Source organism: Bufo bufo, chromosome 8 (assembly GCF_905171765.1).
Source record: "Bufo bufo chromosome 8, aBufBuf1.1, whole genome shotgun sequence".
Taxonomy (NCBI): domain Eukaryota; kingdom Metazoa; phylum Chordata; class Amphibia; order Anura; family Bufonidae; genus Bufo; species Bufo bufo.
In genome coordinates this window covers 24,851,670-24,870,707 of record NC_053396.1, presented here as the reverse complement: position 1 = coordinate 24,870,707, position 19,038 = coordinate 24,851,670, and the positions used below count along the sequence as shown (strand labels likewise).

The following is a 19,038-nucleotide window of genomic DNA, read 5'->3' as shown; positions in this document are numbered from 1 at the left end:
AGGTGGTCTGTATAGATTATAGTTGGATCACGTTTATTTATAACATTCATTAATCTCCTAGGTTGCTTGGCCCGTCGGCTGCTGCGGACATTTTGCAGCTAAGCAGCAGTCTTCCCCTTCAAAGCCGCGGCCGTGCACGGCTCCTCGTTGGCAATGACGATGTCCACATAATAGCTCGCTCTGATGATGAACTGCTAGATGACTTTTTCCATGATCAGAGTACTGCTACTAGTCAGGCCGGTGAGGGACCCATTAAAGATTCACGTTTTGATGACGTTTTATTTTTCTTGTGCTTGGTTGCATACAGTGTTTTTTTTTTTTTTTTTTAAGTTATGATTTTTTTTTTTCTTGCATATTTTTCAGTTTGTTTTTGTTTTTTTTAAAGGCACTCTTTCCAGTATTCCTACTGCTTTGACTCGATGGACAGAAGAATGTAAGGTGTTAGATGCTGAGAGCATGCATGATTGTGTATCAGGTGAGGGAGCTGGTGTTATGGTATTGAAATTGCATTCTCTTTAACCCCTTAAGGGCCTATTTTTTGTTTAGCATTTTAATGTTTTCTCCTCCCCATGTTCCAATAGCCATAACTTTTTTAATTTTCCGTTCATATAGCCATATTAGAGCTTGTTTTTTGTGGGATTAGTTTTCAAAACTTTCTTTGCATCGCCATATTCTGACAGCCATAACTCTTATGTTTCCGTCCACGGAGCTATTTTTTGCGGGACAAACTGTAGTTTATTGGTTCCATTACGGGGTACGTACGACTTTTTTCGTGGGGGAAAAGGTGCCAAAAAATTGTGAATCGTGTGGTTTTAAAAAAAAATTTTTTTCCATTACGGGGTTCACTGCACAGGATTTCATCAGATGCTGCAAAATATATTGTTCGTAAAATTGGTTAAGCGGGATGACTGTCTGTGTCTTTTGAGCCTTTAAGTAAAAAGAGAAAGCATTAAAGGGGTTATCCCATCACTAATGCAAAAAATGAGAATCGGACATCATATAGGACATGACAATCTCTTTCTAACAAAACTAGAACCAGCCCTGTACCTCACATGGATCTAAAGATATCCACATTAATTGCTCTGCTAGATTTTCTGCTGCAGCTAAGGGGCAGTGTGCTGCCATCTCAGTGAGCTGGACCAAGAAATAAGGAAAAAAAACAGCAGGTGGCGCTATAGATACATTTGATTGAATAACTCTGTGGCTATGCAAAGTTTTTAATTACATGCAATTACAAAAGTGGTGCTGGTTTGAAAACTAGAATATTTTTCGTTGGACAACCCCTTTAATGGATTACCTTAAAGGGGTTCTCATCTCCGACAATGGGGGCATATCGCTAGGTCAGGGATGGTGAACCTTTTTAGAGATTGAGTGCACAAACCAATCCAAAACACACTTATTTATCACAAAGTGCCAACACTGCAATTTAACCTGAATACTAGAGTGCAATATAGTATATCTTCCATGTACTAATCATTTAGCTATGATAGCCTGCCTACATTCAATGTTCTGCCTGTGCTGTTCAGAGTGTGCCCTGCACTGATGAATGGCAGAAAAAGTATATTGGTACACCATGGACTTTTTCCAGGGTGCGGGTGCCCACAGAGAGGGCTCGGAGTGCTGCTTCTGGCACCCGTGCCATAGGTTTGCCACCACTGTGCTAGGATATGCCCCCATTGTGTTATAGGTGTGGGTTCAACAGCTGGAGAACAGATCCCTGAAAGTGGTGGAGGGTGCAATGCCTCCATTCATTTTCTGTGGGGCCCCCTGAAAATAGTCGACCTCTGGCTCTATTTCCGTCGGGCCCATAGAAGTGAATGGGAGCGGTGGCTGGTTATGCGCAGTGCGCTCTCATTCACTTCTATGGAGGAGGGAAAGCTTGGTGGTGGCTGGACCGGAGTCCTCCAACCACCACTTTGCAGGGCTCCGCTCCTGATATAGGTGCAGGTCCCAGCGGTATGTCCTGCGCCTATCAGACAGTGGGGGGGTATCCTAGCGATGGCCTCCATTGTTACTGTTAATCATGGGGGATAGGCTGGTCAGAGAGGGCCCCCTGCTGCAGCAACTCTCAGTATTCAGATGTAATCTATATTATGTTCATATGTCCCAACTATGGTAGACAAGCCCTCTGTGTACAAAATTATTTGTCTAGCTTGAAATTTGTGTCATTTGGTGTGATGGTGTTTTTTCTTTGAACAGTGGTTAAAGTTCCCATAATTAACCACCTTGAAGCTTTGAGGGATGAGGAGCTGGAGGAGCGGCGAGAGAAGAGGCGAAAACAGCTGGCAGAAGAGGAGGCCAAGATGGCAGAGAAGGCCAAGGAAGAGAAGGACCCAAAGGATCCAAATCCTCAGGTCTCCAAACTTGCTCCAAGTTTTTATTTTTTGTACTTTTTTCTTAATTTTGTTTGTGAATGGCTTTTTGAAAGGACTATTGTTGTTGTTTTATTTTTTTATATATATTTTTTTTTCCTTTTATTGTAGGCTGCAAACTCCAAGAGGAATGCCTCGTTTGAGCTGAGCCTTGCAGGTATTTCTTCCGCTCGATCCTCCCACGCTTTTTGCTTTCACAGGCGTACGTGACAGAAGATTCCTCGGTGCTTCAGGGTGAGGTAGTAGATTGTATAGTTTTGGGGTCACACCCGATCTGGGAGATAACTATACAGTTTACTGTCTTTCCTGCGGCATCTGCTGACTGCAGCGAGTCTGGTCCAAGATCTTTGAAGGGGATTTTTTTTTTTTTCTCAGTGCATGAGGTTAGTTATGTAATTTCGTAAGTGACCTCTGCCCTCTTCAGGGTGAGGTAGTAAGTTGTATTGTTGTGGGGGGGGGCAGGGATTTTTGCCCCTTTCTTTTGGTGATAACTATACAGCCTACTGCCTTCCTCGTGGTGTGGCATTTTTCATGTGTCAAAGATGCCAACCATTCAGAAGTTTGATATTTCAACGGGTTTAGAAATAGATCTAAGTTTGTTCCACATCATATTGTCCATTCTTCTGTATATTACAATCTTTTATATATTTTATGACTAATATATATATTATAGGTTTATTTTTCTGTATATGAAACACGACTGATACTGGCCATCTCCATTGTTTTCTTGATTAGTATCTAATGATTTTCTTTTTACCTTTGGCTCCTTACTGCTACTAAAGATCAAGATGGAAGTGGTCGTCCTGAGAACTTCCCCACAGCCCCATCTTCTGCTGAGGGCACCCCAACAAGTCCAGAACTTGTTGCTCTGGATCCTACGTTGCGTGCTCATCCTCCTGAGGCTGCTTTGGCAGACCTCCCTCAAAGCTTGCACACCGAGCCAGGTACGGAGGATACTGGCCAATTGCTCATGCCGTCTGATCAAGAGGAGTCTGGACCAGGGAGATCCAGTGCAGAGGGCGATGCTACTCAAATGGAGCTATCACCAGCACCAACCATCAGTTAGTATACATCTAATATGCTAGATCACGTACTGATGTAAAACTTTTTATTTTATATGATTATAATTTTTTATTCTGATACATGTAACTTCTCTTTTGCTCTTTTCTCTAGCTTCTCTTTCGCCTGAGCGAGCAGAGGATTCGGATGCTCTCACTGCCGTTAGTAGTCAGTTGGAGGGGTCTCCCATGGATACCAGTAGCCTTGCATCTGGTCCACTGGAGGAAGGAGTTGGGGAGTCATCTGGCATTATTAGTTCAGAGCAGCCTCTAGTGGTCACCACAAGTATTGCAGTTGGCCAGCAGGCTGTGGAACCTCCAGCTGTAAATGAGGGTCAAGTGGTGTCTCAGCTGGACGATGACAGGTAATGGGGGTAGCACTAAGCAGTAGATTTGTTTTCTTTTGATGTTAAAAAGATTGCTGTACACCCATTGCGGCTCTCGCATTACTTTTAATTCACATGCCGATGAGCTGTTAAAGGGGTTGTATCATCACAGACAATGGGGGCATATCGCTAGGATATGTCCCCATTGTCTTACAGGACCTGCACCTATATCAGGAACGGAGCCCCGGAAGTGGTGGCTGGAGGACTCCGGTCCGCTACCACCAAGCGCACTCCCCATAGAAGCGAACCACTGAACCCTTGCTCCTCCTGCATCTGCCAGCCCCTCTCTCTTGATTGACAATGCTAGGTGAGATGACTATTCAAGAACCTGCGCTTCCAAACAAGAGGAGGGTGGGGTGCACAAAGGGACTTAGGTGCACCCTCAGTGCTCTCAACTGCTCATTAGCATATGGATTAAAAGTACTTTTCTCGCCCATATTCCTTGGGGGACACAGGAAACCATGGGTATAGCTCTGCTCCCTAGGAGGCGTGACACTAAGCGAAAGCTGTAAGCCCCTCCTCCATCAGCTATACCCTTCAGCCTGGAGAAGAGACTGCCAGTTTTTGCTTAGTGTCCAAGGAGGCAAGACACCCCCTGCTTATGCAGGGTTGTTATCCTATGATTTTTATTTTTACGTATTTGTTGTTTTTAACTCGGTTTTTTTCTACCTACAGGGACAACAGAGGCGCATTAGACCCCTCTGTTTCTCCCGGGGTTGAGTTGCGCCAGTGCCGGTAATTCCGCACTGCCGCCTCCCCCACAGAAGACAAGGTGGACCAGGGAAGCCTCGCTCCCCTGCGTCCCGCCAGCTCGGGGTCGCCCGCACGCCAAGTCCCTCCCCCGGCTTCCTGCCACCGCGGTGCCAGGAGCTGAAGGGGCGACCCCCGCTGGATGGACTGAGGGCGAAGACAGCGTATGGTGAGAGTGGCTGCTCCAGCCTCCCCTTCCTCCCTCCCACCGCTGCTACCAACATGGCCACTGTTACATGGCCACTGCTACAATCCCGGACAACCCCCCCCCCCCCGCCACGGAATATCGGGACGTTACCGGGCTTAGTTGGAGGGCAGTCCTAGAACGCTGCCTTACAGGGACGGCTGCAGACATGCAAGCCGTCTGCTACATCTAGGCGCGGTGGGAGCCGTTTTTCCTGGGAGCCGTTTTCCTGGCATGAACGGCGCCATGTCATGGCCGGCACTTCAACATCCTTGGGGGTTAAAATCATTTTGCCGCGCGCGCGCGGCTCTGCTTCGGCTTCAGCGCGGCAGAGGGGGGGCGGAGCTTCCTTACACATTCAGCTCCGTGCTGCTGCGCTCCGCTACTTCCGGGTTCATCTCTCTGCCGTGCGATCCTGAAGCCATTCAGCTCCGTGCTGCTGCCTCTCCTCCACAGCCTCCTCAGTCTGTTCCCCTTACAGCTGCCGCTTGTATCTCCGGGTCTGGTAGGACTGTTTAACCCCCTCCGTGCCACAGTACTGTTGCTTGGTTCTCACTTTTAAGTGCAACATCTTTCCACCATGTCAGACCCTTCTGCAGCCGCCAAGCCTTGGTACCATGCCTGTACTGCTTGTAGGGAACCCTTTCCCCGGGGGCAGTCTGATCCGCACTGTACTGCATGCCGAGCTCCACCGCAGCCTCAGTCGCCCGCTGTGTCGCTCCCTGCTTCCTCTGACCCGCCTGACTGGGCTAGATCCCTGTCCCAGGCCGTGGAAAGCCTCACTCATGTCGTGGGCCGCCTAATAGACAGGCCACCTACCCCGCAGGACGCCACTCTGACTGTCGCGCCCTCCGGGTCCACTGCTTCTGCCGCTGCAGCGGGTTCACCCTCTCCTAGTGACCCCTCCCGAGCTAGGCACTCTCAGAAGCGTATTAGAGTAGAGCGAGCCTCCTCCTCGGATGCCTCCCTCTCCCCGCCACGCGTGCGCACCCAGACGAGCCTCTCCTCTCCAAAGGATTCGCTCTCTGAAGGTGAATTGGCGGCTTCAGATTTGGAAATGGACTCGGCCCTGCCGTCCAAGCTAGCCTCAGCGATGGGTCAACTCATCTCTGATATACGTGACACCTTTAAGGTGCAGGATGACCCCCCTAGCTCGGACGCAGCTAGCGTCTCCTTTATCAGACCCAGGCAGGCCTCAAAAGTCTTTCCAATCCACTCTGATTTCTCCTCCGTGGTGTCTAAGGCTTGGGCTCGCCCGGACGCCCGTTTTGTCAACCCAAAGAAGCTGGACATTTGCTATCCTTTTCCAGCCGATGTCGTGGCCACCTGGTCTTCCCCACCCAAGGTGGACCCCCCTGTGGCCCGGCTGTCAAAGAACACGGCCATCCCTGTTCCCGACGGGTCCTCTCTTCAGTCAGCGGAGGACCGTCGCATGGAGACCCTGTCCAAGGGCATTTTTGCTGCCTCCGGTTCTGCCCTCAGACCGGTTTTTGCCTCTGCTTGGGCAGGGAAAGCAATCTCTGCTTGGGGTACGCAGCTGGAACAGGAGTTGGACTCGGACATCCCCATCCAGGACCTACGTTCCTTGGCCCAGCTTATTATTCGGGCCGGGAATTTTGTCTGTGAGGCCTCCCTTGATGCGGGAGCCCTTATTGCACGCTCCTCCGCCCTGGCAGTTGCCGTCAGGAGGGAGCTCTGGCTGAAGGTCTGGAAAGCGGACGCTGCCTCCAAACGTTCCTTGGCGGGGCTACCGTTTGCGGGTTCCCGCCTTTTCGGGGTCCGCTTAGACGAACTTATTTCAGAGGCCACGGGTGGTAAAAGCACCCATCTTCCTCAACCCCAAGCCAGGGGCGCCCCCCGCGGACGCCCTGGTGCGTCTCGTTTTCGGTCCTCCCGCAGGGCCTCTGGGGCTCCCACCACAGCTGCCGCTTCGGCTCCTCCCCAGGACAAGCGTAGGAAGCCGTTTTTTCGGGCGCAGCCCTCCTGGCGCAAGCCGCAGGCTGCCCGCACACCCGCAGCAAAACAGTCCTCTGCCTGAAGGCGCGCCCCCACCCACCCGGGTGGGGGGCCGGCTCCTCCTTTTCAAGGACGTCTGGATGGCTCACGTCTCCGACGCCTGGGCCCTCGAAATTGTGTCCTCCGGATACAAAATCGAATTTGCATCCTTCCCTCCGGATCGGTTCTTTCGCTCCCGCCCCACGCGAGACCCGAAAGACGCGGCTGCGTTCTCCGCGGCCGTTCAAGCCTTACTGGACAGGGGGGTGATTACCCCCGTTCCTCTAGAGGAAAGATTCCAAGGGTTCTACTCGAACCTCTTTGTAGTTCCCAAGAAGGGAGGTTCGGTGCGGCCCATTTTGGACCTCAAAAAGCTCAACCGTTTTCTCCTCCTCCTTCGACGGTTTCGGATGGAGTCCCTCCGCTCCGCGGTGGCTTCCCTGGAGCAGGGAGATTTCATGTCTTCCATCGATATACAGGATGCCTACCTCCATGTTCCGGTAGCCCAGTGTCACCATCGCTTCCTTCGATTCGCCGTGGGGGACCTCCACTTCCAATTTGTCGCCCTTCCCTTTGGACTGGCAACAGCCCCCCGGGTGTTCACCAAGGTCCTGGCCCCGGTTTTAGCCTTACTCCGTTCCAGGGGTGTTTTTCTGCTACCGTACTTGGACGATATCCTCATCAAGGCTCCGTCCCTTTCTCAAGCGGTTGCCAGCGTGGATCTCACTCTAGAGACTCTGGCGAGGTTCGGTTGGGTCATCAACTTCCCCAAGTCCTCTCTTCCCCCCTCCAGACAACTCGTCTTCCTGGGAATGCTTTTAGACACGGGAGCGGCGGAGGTACGTCTTCCCTCGGAAAAACGTCTGATCCTCCGTGGGGCGGTTCGGGGTCTCCTTCTCCACCGTCGACCGTCCTTCCGCTTCTGCATGCGGGTATTGGGGCAGATGGTTGCCTGCTTCGAGGCGATCCCATTTGCGCAGTTTCACTCCCGCCCTCTCCAACGGGCGATCCTCTCCTCCTGGGACAAATCGCCGCAGTCTCTGGATCATCCCTTCCATCTTTCGCCTCCGGTGCGGTCATCTCTCCGCTGGTGGTTACAGTCCCCTCTTCTGGGCAGGTCCTTTCTGCCACTCAACTGGTTGGTGGTTACAACCGATGCCAGTCTCTCGGGCTGGGGAGGCGTGTTTCCTCCCCGATCCGTCCAGGGCATTTGGTCTCCATCGGAGTCCAAACTCTCGATCAATGTCCTGGAACTGAGAGCGGCCCTTCTGTCTCTACGACACTGGACTCATCTGCTGAAGGGTCATCCAGTTCGTGTACAATCAGACAACGCCACGGCCGTGGCGTACATAAACCACCAGGGGGGCACTCGCAGCGATGCGGGAGGTCACCAGCATTCTCCGTTGGGCGGAAGCCCACGTCCCGGCCCTATCTGCAATTTTTATTCCAGGGGTGGACAATTGGGCGGCGGACTTCCTCAGTCGCACCACCGTCGACCCCGGCGAGTGGTCTCTTCACCCGAAGGTATTCGAGGCCATTTGCCTTCGTTGGGGCATTCCGGACGTGGACCTCATGGCCTCAAAATTCAATCACAAGGTCCCCGCCTATCTGTCCAGGGCCAGGGATCCGGGAGCTTGCGGAGCCGACGCCCTCGTTCTTCCTTGGCGAGGCTTCGCACGCCCATACATATTCCCTCCCATCCCTCTCCTGCCCAAGGTCCTTCGGAAGATCGCGGCGGAAGGCGTCTCGGTGATTCTGGTCGCTCCGGACTGGCCCCGCCGGTCTTGGTATGCCGACCTCATGCTGCTCCTGGCAGACGCGCCCTGGCCACTGCCCGCCAGGGAAGATCTTCTCTCTCAGGGACCGATCTTCCACCCGCGTTTAGGGTCCCTACGTTTGACGGCGTGGTTGTTGAGACCACCGTCCTGACACGTAGGGGCTTTTCTGCGGACGTCGTCCGCACCATGATCCGCGCCCGTAAGCCGTCCTCTTCTAGGATCTATTATAGGACCTGGAGGACTTTTTTGGGGTTCTGTGCCGATCTGGGGATTCCTCCGCTCCGCTTTTCTCTCCCCACCGTTTTGTCCTTCCTGCAGAGCGGACTGGCCCAAGGTCTAGGCCTTAGTTCTTTGAAGGGTCAGGTATCTGCGCTGTCCATTTTGTTTCAGCGCCCACTGGCCCCCCTTGGTCCTGTCAAGACCTTCCTTCAGGGCGTGGCTCACGCGGTTCCCCCGTATCGCCCTCCGGTACCGCCCTGGGACCTGAACCTGGTTCTCTCAGCGCTCCAGGCTTCTCCTTTCGAGCCTCTGCGGACGGTTTCCTTGCGACTTCTGTCCTGCAAGGTTATTTTCCTTGTAGCCATCACCTCTCTTCGGAGGGTGTCCGAATTGGCTGCACTCTCCTGTCTGGAACCTTTCCTAGTGTTCCACCAGGACAAGGTGGTTCTTCGTCCGGTCCCTTCCTTCCTTCCTAAGGTGGTCTCCGCCTTTCATCTGAACGAGGACATCGTTCTCCCCTCTTTGTGTCCTTCCCCTTCCCATCCGCGGGAGAGGAAGCTTCATCGCCTGGACGTTGTCAGGGCGCTCAAGATTTACCTGGAAGTAACCAGCTCTTTCAGGCATACTGACTCGCTCTTTGTGGTCCCGGAAGGGTCGCGCAGAGGGATGGCGGCATCCAAAGTTGCTATCGCTCGTTTTGTCAAGATGGCTGTTACTGAGGCTTATCTCGCCAAGGGCAGGGTTCCTCCCCTTGGTGTCACCGCTCACTCCACTAGAGCGGTCGGGGCTTCCTGGGCTCAGAGAAATCGGGCTTCTTCGGAGCAGATTTGCAAGGCGGCCACTTGGTCCTCCTTGCACACCTTCACCAAGTTCTACAGGGTGCATACTCATGCGTCGGCTGACGCTGCTTTAGGCCGTCTGGTGTTGCAGGCGGCAGTTGATTGATGCCTCTGGTGTTGGTTGAGTTTGTTCTGGTCCCTCCCTTCTGGGACTGCTCTGGAACGTCCCATGGTTTCCTGTGTCCCCCAAGGAATATGGGCGAGAAAAGGAGACTTTTGTATTACTTACCAGTAAAGTCTCTTTCTCGCTCTTCCTTGGGGGACACAGCACCCGCCCTTCATTGGGTTACAGTTGTGGTTCCGGCTTGGTTGCCCCCGTTGGGGCTCGACAGTTCTTTTTCCGGTTGGTGGTTATCTTTCACTACTTGGACACGCAACTGGCAGTCTCTTCTCCAGGCTGAAGGGTATAGCTGATGGAGGAGGGGCTTACAGCTTTCACTTAGTGTCACGCCTCCTAGGGAGCAGAGCTATACCCATGGTTTCCTGTGTCCCCCAAGGAAGAGCGAGAAAGAGACTTTACTGGTAAGTAATACAAAAGTCTCCTTTTTTCTCCAGACTGAGGCAATGGATAACTAAGTGAAAAGGTATCCTTGCATTCTTCTGAGCTAGCCTTACAAGGTATTGTGCCTGGTTTATCCGTGACTTTCATTCACAGGGCAATAACTCTTACTACTACTGTGTTTTTTTAGTTTGCTTTCTGTATTTTAATATTTTCTGAATATTTTTCCCTTTTTTTTTTTTTTTTTTTTTTTTTTATCTTTCATATATGTTCTATGTGCTTTTCAGTTCTCCAGTGGCACCCTCTGCTGAAATGCCTTCCACCAGAGATCCCAGTGTAGCCTTGTTAGCAACCGATACTAGTGGTATTCTGGAAGAACCTTTACCATCCACAAGTAGCGAAGAGGAGGATCCATTAGCAGGTGAAAGATTTATTCTATTTTCGTTTTTCTATAAGCTCACATTTGCATATAGAAATATACAACGACTTTTAATATGCCTTTGTAGGTATCAACTTACCTGAAGGAGTGGATCCGTCCTTTCTTGCCGCCCTTCCAGAAGATATTCGCAGAGAAGTGCTACAGAACCAACTTGGCATCAGACCACCTGCTCGGGCCCCTCCTACTACTGCCCCGGTTATTCCTCCGCCAGTTGTAGGTAGTGCTGGTGTCACTGAGGTCAGCCCGGAATTCCTAGCTGCTTTACCACCCGCTATACAGGAAGAGGTGTGCTTACATACATTTTAATGTCTTTAATCATCTTAACCCTCATTTATCGTTTTACGTTATTTTATTTAACTTTTATCGGTTTTATTTTGAAAGGTCTTGGCTCAGCAGAGAGCAGAACAGCAGAGAAGAGAACTTTCTCAGAACACTACATCTGATACCCCGATGGATCCGGTGACGTTCATCCAAACTTTGCCATCTGATCTTCGTCGTAGTGTTTTAGAAGACATGGAAGACAGTGTTCTGGCAGTGATGCCCCCAGACATAGCCGCTGAGGCGCAGGCTCTGCGGAGGGAACAGGAGGCACGGCAGAGGCAACTCATGCATGAAAGGCTCTTTGGGCACAGCAGTACATCAGCGCTCTCTGCCATCCTGAGAAGCCCAGGTTAGCGCTCTCATAAGCATGCTTATTTTCAGTGACTGAAACCAGAGAGGTGTTCCAATAATTTTAAGGGGATAGGGTTCCCCTGAGCCAAGGCAGATGCTGCCATCCACGTCAATGAGGAAACTGAATGGAGATGGAGTCATGCTCAGCCACCCCTCTCCATTCAGTCTCTGGAAGTAATAGGGAGCATGTATGTCCCCCCTTTAAGACAGGAGGAGGTACCAAAGGTTGACCTCCTACATATTAGAAAATTATTAATTATATGTCCTGTGGATATGTTTTAAATGTCGTTTTTTTTTTTTGTTTGTTTTTTGTGTGTTAAGCACAACCTTTTGCATTTGTATAGATCACACTAATATTGTCCTGTTCTCTTTAGCATTTACAAGCCGCCTAAGTGGAAACAGGGGTGTACAGTACACCCGTTTGGCAGTGCAGAGAGGAAGCACTTTCCAGATGGGAAGCAGCAGCACGCACACAAGGTATGGGGGGGGAATTTAAAAATCTCCTAAAATAGTTTGCACCTGCGCTTTAACACTCAGCAAGCTGGTTGCGGGAGGGGGTGTTTTTCTGCAGGCCTTCAAGCTTGGGCCATGTTCACATGTAGAAATGGCCTTCAAATCTCTAGTAAAATAGGACATTATTAATTAAAGGGATTCTGTCACCAGATTTAACCCTATTAATCTAGCTGACATTTGCAATGTGCTAATGTCAGCTAAACCTAACTAGGCTATTCCTACTTTTATCTATGCCCCCGTTACGCCAGAAATCTACCTTTTTATAATATGCTAATTAGCCCGCGGGAGGGGGGGCGTTCCTGCTCCTAGAGTCTTCGTTCTCCCACCTTTGTCGTCTCCCTTCAAGTCCTGATTGACAGGGCCAGGCAGCACTCGCATCTGTCTGTCAGCCCTGTGCTCTGGTGAAATCTCGCGCCGTTCAGCATTCGGCGCAGGCGCGGTGAGGAAGCTGGCAGCCTGCGAGCATCTTTTCCTCACTGCGCCGAATGCTGAACGGCGTGAGATTTCACCAGAGCACAGGACTTGAAGGGAGACGACAAAGGTGGGAGAACGGAGCCTCTAGGAGCAGGAACAACGCCCCCCCTGCTCCTAGAGGATAATTAGCATATTATAAAAGTTAGATTTCTGGCATAACGGGGGCATAGATAAAACTAGGAATAGGCTAGTTAGGTTTAGCAGACATTAGCACATCACTAATGTCAGCTAGCTTAATAGGGTTAAATCTGGTGACAGAAACCCTTTAAGTCTATTTTGTATATATTGCTTGTTTATTTCTTGTATTTTCTTAGGCCTGCAGGCAGTAATGTGGACAGCTTGCTACGTCTGCGAGGACGATTGTTATTGGATCACGAAGCCCTCTCCTGTTTGCTCGTCCTGCTTTTTGTCGATGAGCCTAAATTGAACACCAGCCGTCTGCACAGAGTCTTACGAAACCTTTGTTACCACGCGCAGACCCGCAATTGGGTTATCAAAAGCCTCTTGTCCATCCTGCAGCGGAGCAGCGAGAGTGAACTCTGTATAGAGAGCCCCAAGACTTCTCTTGCTGGAAGTGATAAAAGGGGATCCGCCAAGGCTTGTTCTTCCAGCCATGACGGTCGCCCCCTGGAGCTGCTGCATAAAATGGAATCCAAGAACTCTAACCAGCTGTCCTGGCTCTCTGTTTCAATGGACGCCGCTCTTGGCTGCCGAACAAACATATTCCAAATCCAGAGATCCTTAGGGCGCAAACACACAGAAAAGCATGCAGCCTGCGGCTCTACTGTTCACATTCACCCACAAGCTGCCCCTGTGGTGTGCAGGCATGTGTTGGACACTCTTATTCAGTTAGCCAAGGTAGGTTTTTAGAAATGTCTGTTCTGTTATATAATCATTTTGGTAGACTTTTTCTATCCGCACAGCATTGCTGATTCAGAGATTTCTTTTGAGATCTAGGTGTAAAAAGAAAATTCTGATTTCCGTTTGCAAATTTCTTTGCGCATGTCAAATATTGGACGACTATTGGTGCAAATATTTGCCTGTGCCTGCCTTAAGGGGGTTCTCCATGAATTTCATATTAATGGCCCATCTTGAGGATAGGTCATCAATATGAGATCGGCGGTTGTCTAACACCCTGCCGCTCAGCTTTTGTGGCCATGGCCTAGGAAGAGGCTTAAGTGCTCACTGAGTGCCGCAGGTTTTTTGTACAGCTGATCGGTGGAGGTGCTGGGAGTTTGAACCCCGCCAACCTCATTGATGACCTATCCAGAGGATGCTGGCCTCTAAGCCTAATAGCTGATTCTTCTAGCTCTGTAGAGATCACTTTTCAGCAGTCATCTCATCACAGGCCGGGTTACAATGACAGGTATCACCTTTGTGTAGTTAACACAGGATCCACCATTCCCATAGACATAGATGATGATGTCACAGCTTATCTACTCCCCTCGCTGTGTAATGCCTTTTGCACAGTTCACTCTCCCATAGAAATCCTTGAGTCCCCTCCACTCATGTGTCTTCGGCCCATGGTGGCTGCTGAAAAGCATATTTCTAAATGCTATTAACCGAAGCTCCGGCAAGATGAAAAAAATCTTTAGTAAAAAAAAACAAAAAAACTGTTTGGGGAAAAAAAGTCGCTTACTGGCAGGGAATATTATAGGTGACACATTCTCCTGTAAAGCTCTTGCTGTCAGTGAATTAACTAACTCTTTATATTTGGAGGCTGAGAAGTCCTATTCATACAGAGAGCTTTTTAACATCATATGAGTCTAGGCATCAGTCTGGCATCCAGGACAGGAGAGATCTGCGCTGCTGTTATGTTCAGGTCACGGGATTAAAGGTGCCCATTCACTTTCAATACCTGTCAGCTATACTCCTCAACCCATACACATGCATGCTCAGCTCGGCAGGGTATGCTGTGTTTTCAATGGGCGAGAGGGGAGTAAGCAAAGGATTAGGCATTGAAAGTCTAATCAGGGAGAGTTTTCATACCCCCATACATATAAGCAAGTCGGCCGGTCCCGCTGAGATCTGCAGGTTTTGCATGACCTTTATGTATATCGGCACCTTTACTACACTTGCGTAAATGAAATTATTTCCATTCACAGAGTGAAAGCCAGGCTCTTGAAAATGGTGAGGAATCGAACAAAATAGATTAGAAAGTGGCAGAGGTTTCCATGAAAACTGAGTGGGCATCGACCACAGCGGCAGTCAAAACGCTGTGTCATAAGTTGGGGCCTTTGATTTTCGGGACTGCATCATACAGCTATGGTTGTCAGACTCCGCAGCTTAGAAGTAGGACGGTGACATCTTGGCATTCAGAGTATTTGGTCAGATGAGAATTTTAAAGCAATCACCTTTCATTTTGCTGGAGTTCAAGGACATTCTCCAGACTCATGTGAAGCATCGCTCGAAAATGTGGTCACCGTTCCACAAAGGATGTGTCTTCACCACATAAGACCGGACTCCATATGTGTGTTCTGAACCGACCACAGGTTTAAATAGGTTTTCCAGGCTCCTGATATCTGATTTGGTGGGGGTCTGACATCCTTCACCCCCACCAATCAGATGGTCCCGACAGCCTCTGGCACTGTAAATGAAACAGAAAGGGGGTACTGCAGCTCAGCTCCCATTCACTTTAATAGGAGATGAGCTGCAGTAACCCGGCATTGCCACTACACTTTGGCGCTTAAACTGCCACTTCCAGCGCCAAAAGGCCGCAGGGAACATCTGATTGGTGGGGGTGAAGGATGTCTGACGCCCACCGATCGGATATTGGTGACCTATCCCAATAATAGGTTATCAGTATCGGGAGCTTGGAAAACCCATTTAAGCCTGTGGTCAGTTCAGAACACACATATGGAATCCGGCCTTACCTGGTGAACATGCATCCTTTGAGGAACGGTGACCACATTTTCGAGTCTGGAGTATGTCCTTAAACTCTAGTAATATGAAAGGCGATTCCTTTAAAATTCTCATCTGCCCTAAAGGGAAAGCCCTTTTAATGACCTGAACTCCCCCGACTATAGGGATCTTCAAAGCCGTGAGTTCGGTTTAGTGAACCTCTGGTTGGTCCTGGGGCACGCATCTGGCATCCAGACGTGAGTAGCCATTCTAATACTGAGCTCACATCTGCGTCAGAGGATTTGTCAGAAGCCCCTCTTGCAGAATTAGTCAAAATGACACCCGCCAGACTCCATTATGAGTCGGTGGGTCCATCGGACATTGCCAATGTCAAGATCATCTTCTACACTTGGGGTTTATTATTTATTTAAATATATATTTTTTTTTTACTAGAATTTTTTTTTTTTAGATGAATAATTATTTGCTTTTCCCCCCTTTCTTAGGTGTTCCCAAGCCATTTCACACAGCAGAGGACCAAAGAGTGCAATGTAGAAAACAGTGAAAACAAGGAGCGGAGTATAAAATTGACTTGTAGCCCCTGTCCTACACCGTCTGGTAACAGTGGGGCAAGCAACATCTCCACAGACTTCTGGGACTTGTTAGTGAAGTTAGACAATATGAATGTGAGCCGTAAGGGGAAAACGTCTATAAAGTCCGTGCCTGTGAGTTCTGGAGGAGAATCGGAAAGCTTGCAGTGTAGCCTGGAGGCCTCTCCTTTGGGACAGCTCATGAATATGTTATCTCATGCTGTCATTCGACGGAGTTCGCTGCTTACAGAAAAACTGCTCAGACTCCTCTCCTTAATATCCATCGCCTTGCCTGATAATAAATTACCAGACAGTATGGCTAATCCAAGTAATGCAATTGCACCCGCCCCTGCCCCAACGCCCGCAACAGCACCAGTACCTCTTCCTGTACCCGCTGTAACTCTGCCAACAGTGGCCAACACAAGTGTTGTGACAAGTAAGTACGGCACCCTGTTGTTGTTGCATATTGCATTTTGACATCTGAAAGCCTAAATGCTTTAAAGGAGTATTCTGGTTACAAAAAGTTATCCCCTATCCACAGCGGTGGGACCCCCACCTATCACGAGAACGGCCCCGTACCCCGTGGAGCTCTGTACTTTGCCATCTCCAGCTCTGCCATAGAAATGAATGCAGTGGCAGAGTACATTTCAGGGGGAACTCCCCCATTCTCGTGATCCCAGCGGTAGGACCCCCACCGATCTAATAGTTTTCTCCTATCCTGTGGATAGGGGGATCACTTGTTGTACCTGGAAATACCCCATTTAAAGCAAACCTGTACACACTGAAAATGTAGCTGGTTTAAATTCCTGCTCTTTCTGTGCTTAGGCATCCCAGTGGGCGGTATTATTAGTGGTTGATAGCTGTCCCTATGCACGGTCATACAGGGAACGCTGTCAGTCACCAAGTAGGAGTGCCCACTGGACTTCTGGTGGTTTCTGCAGGCAGACAAAATATCATTTAAAGGGGTTATTCCACAAAAATTATCACACATCCACAGATCTCGAAAATTAGGGGTCCCAGAGTTCCCTTTCTGAATGGAGCAGTAATGCTCGTATCGGTCCACCACTTCATTAACTTATATGGGGCCGATATAGACTTGGGGGGGGAATCTCTGGTCTCAGTTTGTAGAACCCCGAAATCTGTAACCTGTCCTATTTCGTGGAATAACCCCTTTACCTCTGTGCAGTGGCTTGGTGCTACGTATCACAAAAATGTAGCTCTGCCTGTTGTATGCTGTGATGGGGAAAGGGGTACTATTTCTGGGGGAGAAGGAAGGCCGTTGTATATGTAATCTGGCCACAAATACTGACGTGGCGTTAAAAGATAGACATTAAAGGGGTCCTCCCCTGAATAATGTAAAAAATGAAGATCAGACATATACTACATGACAATCTCTTTCTAACAAAGCTAGAACCAGCCCTGGACCTCACATGGATCCAGAGATGTCCACATTCATTGCTGGAATTTCTCTGCTATATGTAGAACGTTCTCAGAGGGCCTGTCCTTTCTGCTGCAGCCAGTGGCAGTTGAGCTTGTACGTCGGCCTCCTTGAGCTGGACAGATAATTTAGAAAGGACAAACAGCAGCTGGCGCTGTATAGATTTCAGAGAATAGCTCAGTGCCTATACTAAATTTTTAATTACATGCAATTACAAAAGTATTCAGATCCAGGTGCTCGTTTGAAAAATGTGAATATTTTTCGTGTCACAACCCCTTCATCTTAGACTGGTTCACCTTTTGTAGCCAGTGTCAACATATTTTGGTAGGTTAGACATATATGGTTCCAAGATCAGACTACTGTGGGTTTATTTGTGGTCTGTTACCATGGAAACAGATCTACATAGGACACAAAACAGATTATCCAGGTTTGTAAAGACTTTAAAGCTAGAGATGCCCATCTTAAGGGTCAATTAGGAAGTGATTCCAAGGGTTGTCCTCTAACATGTGCCCGTGGGAAGACCCCTGTAAGTGACAGTGGTGGGTTCATTTTGCCTAGCAACAAGTGCATAATGTGAGTTGTGATACCAGAACTCCACGAGTGACGTCACTTTAGCGTTCATCACTTATGGTCGGCAGCGCTTCCGGTTGCCTACAGTTAGTCTTGAGTGAATCGAGCTCTGGGTTGTAGATCCGAAGTCGATTCGTTCAAAAACATAGATTATTTTTTGTGTAAACATGACGCCTACTCGCACGTGCAGCGGGCGTCGTTGCCGGCAGATCTCTGCTGTTTCATATAGCAGAGACTTGCGGCTAATTACCGTGATTGGCAATAATGCAGATTGCGGTAATTAAATGCTTTAGATGCCGTGATCAAGTGAGATCATGGCACCTAAATGCACAAAAACCATCCTACCTATGCCCTGTGTGTCCAATCCGGGCATAAAGTTGCGCTGAATAGTGGTAGCCTTACTGAGTATGCTAACAGTATTCAAACTGCAATTCTTATTTTGGCCACCTGATGGCAGGCCAGGATAAGAAATGGGCAAAAGTAAGCAAAATAAGCAAGTAATAAATTCCTGATGATAAACAAAAAAAAATATGTAAAATGCTCATATGAGGCACATAATCACAAAAAAAAAGTTAAATATATAAAAAATATAGAAAAGTTTAAATCACCCCCTTTTCCGTATAATTAAAAAATAAATAACAATAAAAATAAACATCATGGGTCTCACCGCGACCGAAAATGCCCATACTATTAAAATAGAAAAAATACGGCAAATGGCGTAACGGAAAAAAGGGTGAAAATGTCCCATTTGCCATTTTTTTCATTGCTTCTCTTGCCCCCAAAAATTTAACAAAATGTGATAAATTTCACGCATAGTTGGTATCAACTAAAAGTACAGATTGTTCTGCAAAAAATGAGCCCCACACAGCTCAGTAGACATAAGTATAAAAAAGTTATGGGGATCAGAATATGGTGGTATAAAAAATATAAATAAAACTCTCAAAGTTAAAAAAAATTTACATTTAGACATAAAGAACCTATACATATCTGGTATCGTTGTAATCGTACTGACCCAGAGAATGAAGGGTAAACAACGCCGTGGGAACAAAACCCGTAAAACGGAGGAGGAATTGCATTTATTTCCAATTACACCCCATTTGGAAATTGTTTTTACCGCTTCCCACAACATTTTATGCCATGATTAATGGTGGCATTAGAAAATACAACTTGTCCCGCAAATAAAACAAACCCTCATACAGCTGTGTGACCGTATAAATAGAATAGAAAAGGTATGGCTCATGGAAAATAGGGAAAATGGAAACGAAAAAAAACCTCCAGTATCCAAAGGGTTAATGCTGTCTCCATACAGCATTTATAATGTATGGGCTGCGCGTAGGCAAAATTTTGTATCACCCAAAGCTGTGCGAGACTTTGGTATTCCGGTCTGCAGCTTTAAAAACATTTTAAATTGGGAATCGGAAGCC

The 19,038-nt window shown here is 48.6% G+C and overlaps 1 protein-coding gene across 12 annotated transcripts in view; it reads left to right on the top strand.

The window, feature by feature from the left end:
* The window catches only part of HUWE1 (HECT, UBA and WWE domain containing E3 ubiquitin protein ligase 1), a 113,430-nt gene that overhangs the window by 81,610 nt on the left and 12,782 nt on the right, over window positions 1-19,038 (top strand). For all 12 annotated transcript variants that reach the window (XM_040405172.1, XM_040405171.1, XM_040405166.1 and 9 more), the window contains 12 exons: window positions 62-240; window positions 386-475; window positions 2,200-2,354; window positions 2,484-2,529; window positions 3,155-3,433; window positions 3,546-3,795; window positions 10,368-10,501; window positions 10,587-10,804; window positions 10,901-11,189; window positions 11,566-11,668; window positions 12,493-13,036; window positions 15,523-16,042. In XM_040405172.1, the coding sequence (XP_040261106.1) occupies window positions 62-240; window positions 386-475; window positions 2,200-2,354; window positions 2,484-2,529; window positions 3,155-3,433; window positions 3,546-3,795; window positions 10,368-10,501; window positions 10,587-10,804; window positions 10,901-11,189; window positions 11,566-11,668; window positions 12,493-13,036; window positions 15,523-16,042 (2,807 nt within the window). The remainder of the gene's footprint in view (window positions 1-61; window positions 241-385; window positions 476-2,199; window positions 2,355-2,483; window positions 2,530-3,154; window positions 3,434-3,545; window positions 3,796-10,367; window positions 10,502-10,586; window positions 10,805-10,900; window positions 11,190-11,565; window positions 11,669-12,492; window positions 13,037-15,522; window positions 16,043-19,038) is intronic.